We start from the raw sequence: 8,865 nt of genomic DNA, 5'->3' as shown, positions 1-8,865 counted from the left end.
GGAGAGAACTGTCCTGCTCCAGCTGCCAGAGGTACGTTGTAGTACGGCAGCGGCTGACAGATCCGGTACACACGTGCCCAGCACAGAGGGAAAGGGGCTTTGAGGGGAAACCAAGGTAGTCCGTAAGCACAGCACCTCCACCAGGATCCCGGTCCCTGTGGGCCTCACCTCTGCCCTTGAGGGGCAGCTCTGCCCTGATTAGTGCAGCCTCCCCAGTCTCCTGAAGAGCCCCTGGCCCTTGGGGAACTAGCCTGTTCCCATGGGGTCCTTCTAGGTTCCTGCCTCTTCTCTGCAGAGCCCCCACCCCCGGGGCCACAAAATTCCCTGCCTCTACTCTGGCCGCATCAGCGATGGCGCAACAGCGGTGGCGCGCGTGTGCTTTCTGTCTCTCACTCCCCGAGGTTGGTGTGCCCGAGGCTCAGACTCGGGAGCTTTTTAAATGTCACTCCAGGTTGAGATGGGGACAGACGTTCCCTGAGCCTGACAGGAGCTGCGCTGGCAAGAGATGTGCCACTGCAGTGGGAGATGGGGACGGGCCACACCAGGCGGTGCTGGGGGACGGGGGGGGGGGGGGGGGGGTAGGCTGTCCCTGAAGTGAGAGAAACAGACCCGAGGAGGAAAGGCAGGAAGCCCATTGGCCCCCCCCTCACCGTGGACACCTTAGGATAACCCAGTGGGGCTGCTCCACAGATGTCCTCCCCGCACCCCCACCCTTCTGTTCACAATGGGGCAGCCCTTCCTCTTCCCGCCCCGCCACGGGCCACGCCTGGAGCGTCACCACCCGCCCCTGAACACTCCTTTCTCTCTCATCCCTGGAGCCTCCTCTTCAGACTGGAGGATGACTCAATGTTGCATGGACTGGCCCCCCAGCTCCCGGCTCCCCTCTCTTGGACATGCTGAGCCCAAGGCCTGGGCTCATGACTGGCTAAGGGACATTGCAGAAGCTCCCGCAGGGGAAGTGAGTCCCAGGGTCACACGGGAGTACAGACCACTGGCTCGGTGTCCTGGCACCCATGAGCCTGGTCTGGGGGTACCCCCAGAACTGGATAGGAGCCTAGGCAGGACTGCAGAGGGGAGGGAGGAACAGGAGGTTGGGGGAAAAGACAGAAGAACCAGGGAGGTGGGACAGGAAGGGACAAGGTCTTGTCCAGGGTCCCCGTTGTGTGAAGGGCCTGAGCCTCCCCACAAAGGGGCCCCTCCAGCCCCACCTGCTCTGGGGACCCCGAAGAAAACAAGGCGATAGCACAGCACTTTATTGACCAGACTCAGCGGCAAGAACATAGTGAAGGTGGGACCTGTACAACCCGGCCTGGCCGGGCGGGGGGGGGGGGGGCGGGTCTGGCTCCTTAGCGCCAAAGCTGGGGACCCCGGCGTCTCTGCCCCAGGCCCTCCTGGAGCCCAACCTCATGCCTGCTCCGGGCCCCTCCTGAAGTGAGGGACGGCAGGAAGGCCAGGTCCCGGAGGGGCTGAGAAGGCAGGTGGCGCCCCGAGCAGCCCAGCGCCGGGTGCATGCCTGCCCCGGCAGCTGGCAGGGAGACAATTCATGCGGGCGGACGGCCAGGCTCACCACACGGAGCACTTGCGGGCAGGGTTCATGGGCGAGTCCTTGGGGCAATGGAAGGCCCGGCCAAACTCCTCGAACTGGGACACACTGCCCAGCACCCTGGAGGAGGAGGAGAGACCCACCTAGAGGAGGTCCCAGCGGCCAAGACCCCCCCCCCAGCTGCCCCTCCCCCTTCCCGCCTGCTCCCACCCCAGACACAGGGAGGGGACGAGGCACAGGGCAGGCGGGCAGGCAGACCTGTAGTGCTCAGGTGCGTGCTTGTCGGTCAGCACCTGCAGGTAGATGGACTGTGACCGCCGCTTGATGCACCAGTTCTGGGCCCCGTGGTGGAGAAGGGGAGGAGAGGGGAAGATGAAGCCAAGGAGTCCACTGAGCAAACCCTGCCAACCTTCCCCCCTGGCACACTAGGCCTTAATCCCTTCTCCGAACCCACCCACCGGGCCATCGCCTCTGAGGGCTGGCTGGTGAGAGACAGGCTGGAAGCTACGTCCCCGCCCCTGCCCGCCTCCTCCCACATGGCCCCCACCCGGCCCCCACCTGGGCAAAGGCAATGAAGAAGAGCTGGTTGTGCGTGTACTTGAGCCGGTGCAGCGGGTGCTCTGGGCCGTGCTCCCGCACCCACTTCTGATAGGCCTGGGGGTGACGGTGTGGAGCTGTGGTGCCCCCAGCGTGGAGACTGGCTCACCCTCCACCCAGTCAGCCCCTCACCGGCCCCTGCTCTGCATAGCGCCCACCATGTCGGCCTTCCACCCTCCCTGAGCCGCGTGCTCCTCCCTGGGAGGGCTAACCCCAGACAGCCCTCGGCCCCTCCAGGCAGCCCTCTGTGCTCCCCCTGAAGGCAGGCTGGGAGTCCCTCCTTTTCCAGAGGACGCGGTGCCAGTCAGAGGCCACAGCTCCATGTGGTGGGGAGGCAGGGGTGCCTATGTCCCTGGCTGAGTCCTCACCAGCCCCTACCCTCCCCCCACAGGAAGGGAGGGCCAGGCAGGGGCAGCTCACATAATAGGCCAGCTTGAGGCCACCCATGTCCGCGATGTTCTCACCAAGCGTGTGCTTCCCATTCACCTGCCGAGAAGGGAAGAGGCCAGGGGCTGTCTGCGGCCCACTGCGGCCCTTCCTCAGGCCTTGCCGCCCTGGGCCCCGGCCCCCCTCCTTCCCTTTCCCAGAGGGTTTAGATGGGGCTCTGACCCCTGTGCGCCCCATGTCCCATGAGTCCGTGTGAACTTGTTCACGCGCCCAAGTGAGTGTGCATGCAGATCCCGAGCATGTGCACAGGGAGCGGGGCACACGTGTGTGCACGTGGGTGTGCACGCTCCTCGTCTGCGCCCAGCCGGGCCTCGGGGGCAGCAGGGGGTCTCACCCGCTGGTTGTAGACCGTGAAATTGTCGTACAGGTGGACGATGCACTCCGCCTTGCGCAAGAAGCGGCTGTACGAGGCCTCTGTCCACCAATGCAGCAGGTTGCCCGAGCGGTCATACTGGCCCCCTGCGGGCCGTGGGCAGAGAGGCTGGGACCAACTCTCAGCCCCAAGGCGCCCTCCGCCACCCGCCCACTGGCCCACGGGGACAGAAGGGCTGTGGGGTCTCATCAGCCCATCACCGCCCTGCCCCCGCCCCCTGTCCTTCCCCTCCCCCAACACCCCCTGCGGCCACCCGTGGGCCTCACCCCAGTCGTCATAGCCGTGGGTCAGCTCATGTCCAATGATGGTGCCGATGCCCCCGTAGTTCAGAGACCTGGGCCCACGGCAGCAGCGTCAGGCCCCAGCCTCACCCGCCCTCTTGGGAGCTGCACGCTGCTGCCCAGGCCCCGGGAATGCCCCTGTCAGGCCCAAGCGGCCCGGGGAGGCCATACTGGAGTCCTCACAGTCTTGGGGCACTCATGCCTCAGGGTCCTCATACAATATGTAAAAGGGACCAATGATACCTTTGCAGCTGCTTTTTAGGAAATCACATCTAACAGCGCTGGGATGGGGGAAGAGAGCGGGTTGGAGGAAGACATGAGGGAAACTGAGGCACCCCATGTAGGATTTGGCCTGTTTCCTCATCACTAGGATCACTCCACTTTTGAAACACCTAAAGGAGCCTCAAACCAGGTAAGGGGGAACTCAGGACATAAGAAAGAAAAAAAGAAAAGAAAACGTAATAAAAGAAAGAAAGAAAGAAAAAAAAAACAAACAAACCTACACATTTTTCTAAATAACCCAGGCTGAAGACGATGGGGCCCCAGGATCTGTAGCTGCCATGACTGCTGGGCCCAGCCCGGGTCAGGACACTCTGAGCAGCTTTCATGCACCCGGCAGACAAGACCGCAGAGCTGGCTCTGGCTCGTGCCAGGTTGGGTACTCACTGTGGAAAGTCAGGGTCATAGAGCGTGGGCTGCAGAATGCCTGCAGGGAACACTACAAAGAGGGCAGGGTCAGCAGGAGACCTGCCCCACCTCCGTCCGGGGCCCCTATGCGGGACACGCCCCCTTACCCATCTGGTTCTTGTTGGGTAGATAGTAGGCATTCAGGGCCTGCGGTGGGAGCAGCCACCTGTGGAGGGAGGTGGGGGTCAGCTAGGGAGGCCCCCCCACCTCACAGCCGGCTCCTTCTTAAGGAGTGGCCCAGCCTGTAGCCATGTCCTGCGCCTCCCCCAGGCTGAGTCCCCCCCGCACCGCAGTGCCCCCACCACCACCTGCACCAGCATGGCTGTGAGGCGGTCTGCCCCAGCAGCCTCCTGGCTTTGGTAAGGAGCCTCTCCCCACAGCACCTCCCTCCCCAGCTCTGGGCCAGGCACCCACGTGGACTTGTCCACCTCCTGCCGGATCTTCTTGACTGAGAGCTGGATGCTGAAGCGGATGCTGTTCAAGATGTTCTTGAAATAGGTCTTCTCGTGGACCTCAAACTGCACGGAGGATGGGCAGCACTCAACAGCAGGCGAGGGGTGTGACCAGGCGGAGGTTGTGCAGGCCCCATGTCCTCCCAGGGGCCATCAACTGAGGGCCGTGGCTCCTCCTCTTTGGTGAGGGTGGGCCTCCCTGGGGGTCTTGACCAAGGGACTGAAGCCCAGCCGGTCAGGCAGGGCAGGGCCAGGGGATGACCCACCTCGTACTCCTTGTCCACAGCCTCGGGTTTGAGCAGGAAGTCCGGGTAGCCCACCATCACCATCATGTACTGGAGCTGCAGGCGAGACGGTGGCCAGAGTGGGCCAGGGCCTCGGGAAACACCCTCCCACCCCCCAAGGGAGAAAGCTCTAGGGCCAGCCCAGAGATGGGGCTCAAGGAGACCAGACCGGGTGATGTGAATCCCACAAGGGGCATCTTGCCTCTTCTGTTACCCCAACCTGGCACACAGTTGGCACTCAATAAGTGTTTGTGGAACCTACGAATGGGGACAGGGTCCACTTCACCTTGGCCTGAGCAGCTGCCTTGGTCTCGGCATCCATCCAGTCCAACTCCTCCAGGCGCCGGCCCAAGATGTACTTGATGTCTTCCACGAGCTGCTGTACCTGCAGGGCCAGGGGTCGGGGATCAGGGGTCAACCCCGGAGGCCTTAGCTCTGGGCACCACCCCCCGGCACCTGGCATGAGGGGTACCACTATTTCAGTACCAATTCCTCGGCCTAAGGTTTGGTGCTGAGCACCGAGGGGAGACCTCGGAGGCGGGGATCCAGGCCCTGCACCCCCAACAAAAAGCTCACAATCTGGAAGCAAGCCACCCCACCAACGATCATGTATCCCCAAGGCCACGCCTACTGAGCATGGCAGAGAAAGATGGGCAGGAGCCTGAGGGGGAAACCCTCCTGTGGCTGGTAGACCAGGTAGGCTTCCTGGGGGAGGTGGCCTGGTGAGAAGTAGTCCGGAGCCCCAGAGAGGGCTGAGCTCCTGTCTGCAAGGGGATGTGTGGGACTCCCCATTCTCCGAGGCCATGGGAGGACTCGATGCCCAGCCCAGCACCCGCACCCAAACCCCAAGCCCAGGGCAGCCTGACCTTGGCCTTGCTGGCAGCGGAGAAGTGCTCATGTACAAAGAGGGCTCCAAGCGCCATGCCAAAGTGGCGGTTGGCCTGGCCCAAGCAGACACGGGCCAGCTCCTGTGGCTTGTCACTGCCCTCCATCTCACGGGCCAGCTCATGCAGCGCCTCTCGGAATGGTGGTGACAGGTGCTCACTCAGGACCACCACTACACGCCACACCAGGTAGTTGTGCAGGATCCTGAGCACGAGGTGAGACAGCTGCATGTCCAGACGGGCTCCCGTGCCAGGGCCAGCCAAGGGCACCACCCCAGCCCCCTCCAAACCCCCCAGCCTGGGGTTAGACCTACACCCACACGGACGTGAGGGTCATCCCGGATCTGTGGGGGCAGAACCTGGAGTGGCCTGAACCCCAGCAGGGAAAAAGGCTGAGCCCCCACACAGCCGGACACACCTCCGCCCGCCTCCCTCCCCCGCCCCCCGCAGAGTGCCAGATGCTAACTTGCTGTGGGGCGCTCAAGGAGACTGTCTGCCTCAGGCCCGGGCTTGAGAGGCCTCTGCTCCTCCCCAAGGAGGCCAGAGACCAAGGAGGCTCTCCCCTCGGCGACCACGGGGCAGCGGAGCTACAACCACACCCTCCCTTTCTGAAGTCGGGACTCACTCAGCCTCACTATCCCGGGATGAGCGAGCTGCAGCTCAGGCAGCTCACAAGCCCTGCCCAGGGTCCCAGGGAGTAGGCGAGAGCCACGTCTGAGTCTGGGGATCTGGACTCCTGTTCCAGTGCTCTTCACCTTCCTCCCCAGGGTGGCTACAGAACAGGAGTGAAAATGGGAATTCAAAGCTCACCAAGCAAGGGGTGTGGAGCACAGGGGAGGGGCCCGGAGGGGCAGGTGGGCAGGACTGGGTGGCTGGCAGCAGTACCTGCGGGGTGTGGAGCGGATGAGCTGGGACACCTGCTGCATGTAGTCTGTGGCCAACAGCACCACCTCCTCATCTTCCGAGAAGTCCTCCTGGAAGATCTGGTCCAGCAGCCACTTCCACTGCAGCTGTCATGGTGGGGGTGGGGGGACAGTATGGCTGGGTGTGGCAGGGACCACAGAGGACAGGGAGGGAGTCTGGGAGAGGCACAGGAGGACACAGGAACCCATCTGTGGCCCTGGGGAAGGGACGAGCGTCATGGTGGGCTGCACTCACATGGGGGGTGATCTTCTGCAGCTGCCCCAGCGTCACCTTGTTGTACATGGAGCTGACGTCTCGCCGGAGGTCATCGTACTCCGACACTGTGATCTGGAGGTGGAGGTGGACGTGAGTGAGGAGGACCAGCCGCGCCTGGCGGTCCCCTCCCCTCAGTCCGCGGTCGTCCCCCTGCTCACATTGGCCAGCCGCTGCTCCAGCTGCAGGATCTCCTGCGCCTTCTGCTCCACAGCATCGGCTCCCAACAGGCTGAGCAGGCGCTCCATGAACACCCGGTACGCTGCCAGGATCTGCACCGAGAGGGGACATTTCAAGGGTGGAGGTCAGTGTCAGGCCCTAGTCTATCCCTCCTGGAGCCGCAGGCCTTCCCTGCTATCCCACCCTACAACCCCGCACCTTCTCACTCTCCTCATCCTGAGCTAAGTACAGGGTCCTCTCCGGCAGAGTGAGCCCATCCTGGTCAATCTGGGGAGAGGGATGGGGTCAGAGGTCAGAGATTAGAGGTCAGCGTGCCAGGTTCCTGCAAACAGACTGACCAGAGGACGGGCCAGATATCCACTGTCACAAGCCCCAGGAGCACGAAGACCCTACCCCTCCCTCCCTCCAGAGAAGCTGGTAGAAACCCCCACCCCTCACCAGCCTAGCCTGGCGATCCGGGGGGAGGCGGGAGCCCATGCCCCATCTTTCCTCCCATAAGCCTTCACCTTCCCCACCTATAAAGGGCACTCGCGGGGCCCACCCAGAGAGTTGGGGCCCAACCCGAGAGTTGGGGCCCCTGGCATTCTGGCCCACCCCAGGCCACTGGCACACCCCTCGTTCCGTGCGCTCACAGCCTGCCACAGGACTGCGAAATTGCGGCTCCCGCGGCTCCACTAAACACCGCAATTACTCGAGGGAAATTGCTTGCGCCCTCCTCCCGCGCTAGGCTGGTGCGCGCTCCCCTTCCCTCCCTTCCCCTCCCCTTCTGCACCGGTCGCCTTGCGCGGGGACAGCGTGCGCGCGCGCGCGCGCCCATGACGCCCCACCCCCACCCCCGGGGCCCCGGCGGGGTAACTGGGGAGGGGGACGCACTCACGCGGATGACGTAGCGCGAGGAGTTCCTGTCGTCCAGGCTGACGGTGAGCGAGAAGAGCGCGGCGGCGCTGTACACGCCCTGGGCCTTGTACAGCAGCCGGTTGAGGTCCCAGAGCGCCGCGGCCCCGGGGCGCTCGGCGGCGCCGCCCAGGTCCCAGCCCCCGCAGTCCTCGATGACTTCGAGCATGGGCCGCGGGCCGAGCCGCTCGATCTCGCGCATGTCGAGGCACGAGCGGAAGAAGGCGCGCACCTTGCGCTGGGCCGCACCGCCCGGCCCACCCCCGGGCCGCGCCAGCAGGCGCCGCAGGCGCTCCTCGTTCTGCTCGCCGATGGCCGCGATGGTGCCGTAGGTGAGCTTGTCGTCGGGGATGGCGTGGCGCCGCAGCCAACCACCGCACGCGAAGGAGTAGAAGTCCTGGCACGGGTCTATGCTGGCGTCCAGGTTGGCGGCCAAGAAGCGGGCGGCGCGCGCGAAGGCCTTGCGCTCCGGGCAGCCCTCGGAGCAGGCGCCACCGCCGCCGCCCGCGGCGCCCGGGCCCAAGTACTTGAGCGCCAGCATGGCGGCCAGGATGGCGCAGAGGCCGGCGGCGAACACCAGCCCCGACAGCAGGCACACCTCGCGCCGGTTCCAGCGCGGCAGCCCCGCCCGGGCCCCGGTGGCGCTGCGCCCCGCGCCCAGCGGGAAGCCGGGGGGCAGCGAGGCCCCGCGCGCACCTGCCGTGCCGCAGCGGCTCACGTATTTGACCTCCTGGAACTCGTCGTAGTGCGCCGTCATCGAATATGGGGTCTCCATGGTGCCGCTGGCACCGCCGCGCAGCCCTCGGCGATCTCAGCTACAGGATGCGCCGGGCCGCCGGCCTCCTGGCGGGCTTCCGCATGGCTCCCGGGCCGCAGCTGCGGGAAGGGTAGACGCCGGTTGAGAGAGGCACAGGGGCCCGACGGGGCCCACCAGCACGACGAGGAGGGGCGCAGGCCTAGGTCCAGAGGCTGGAGGCCACCCCGTGACTGCACCAGCGAGCGGGCCGAGGGCCTGGCCTCCCTCAGCCAGTCTGAGAATGAGGCCAGGGGAAGGCTCAGAGTGGCCG

The 8,865-nt window shown here is 65.0% G+C and overlaps 1 protein-coding gene across 3 annotated transcripts; it reads right to left on the bottom strand.

The window, feature by feature from the left end:
* Window positions 1-1,563: 1,563 nt before the first annotated feature.
* Window positions 1,564-8,573, bottom strand: ECEL1 (endothelin converting enzyme like 1). Of its 3 annotated transcripts, XM_088022018.1 has the most exons (18): window positions 7,782-8,573; window positions 7,103-7,171; window positions 6,886-6,996; window positions 6,707-6,799; window positions 6,434-6,558; window positions 5,531-5,753; window positions 4,951-5,049; window positions 4,647-4,721; window positions 4,343-4,446; window positions 4,036-4,094; window positions 3,908-3,959; window positions 3,227-3,294; window positions 2,922-3,046; window positions 2,530-2,626; window positions 2,392-2,457; window positions 2,102-2,199; window positions 1,802-1,878; window positions 1,564-1,663 (listed from the first exon to the last, which is right to left on the bottom strand). In XM_088022018.1, the coding sequence occupies exons 1-18, from the start codon at window positions 8,571-8,573 to the stop codon at window positions 1,564-1,566; spliced, it is 2,433 nt and encodes an 810-aa protein (XP_087878144.1). The 3 variants fall into 3 exon arrangements, with proteins under 3 accessions (XP_087878144.1, XP_027961106.1, XP_027961107.1); XM_028105305.1 differs by lacking the exon at window positions 2,392-2,457 and having other exon boundaries at window positions 2,102-2,197; window positions 2,561-2,626; XM_028105306.1 differs by lacking the exon at window positions 2,392-2,457 and having other exon boundaries at window positions 2,102-2,197; window positions 2,561-2,626; window positions 4,349-4,446.
* Between the last annotated feature and the right edge of the window lie 292 nt (window positions 8,574-8,865).

Source organism: Eumetopias jubatus, unplaced genomic scaffold (assembly GCF_037043125.1).
Source record: "Eumetopias jubatus isolate StellerSeaLion01/CBP00866 unplaced genomic scaffold, mEumJub1_p1.0 scaffold_3, whole genome shotgun sequence".
Lineage (NCBI taxonomy): Eukaryota > Metazoa > Chordata > Mammalia > Carnivora > Otariidae > Eumetopias > Eumetopias jubatus.
Note: the sequence above shows the minus strand (reverse complement) of the source record. Positions and strands in the feature narration are given on the sequence as shown.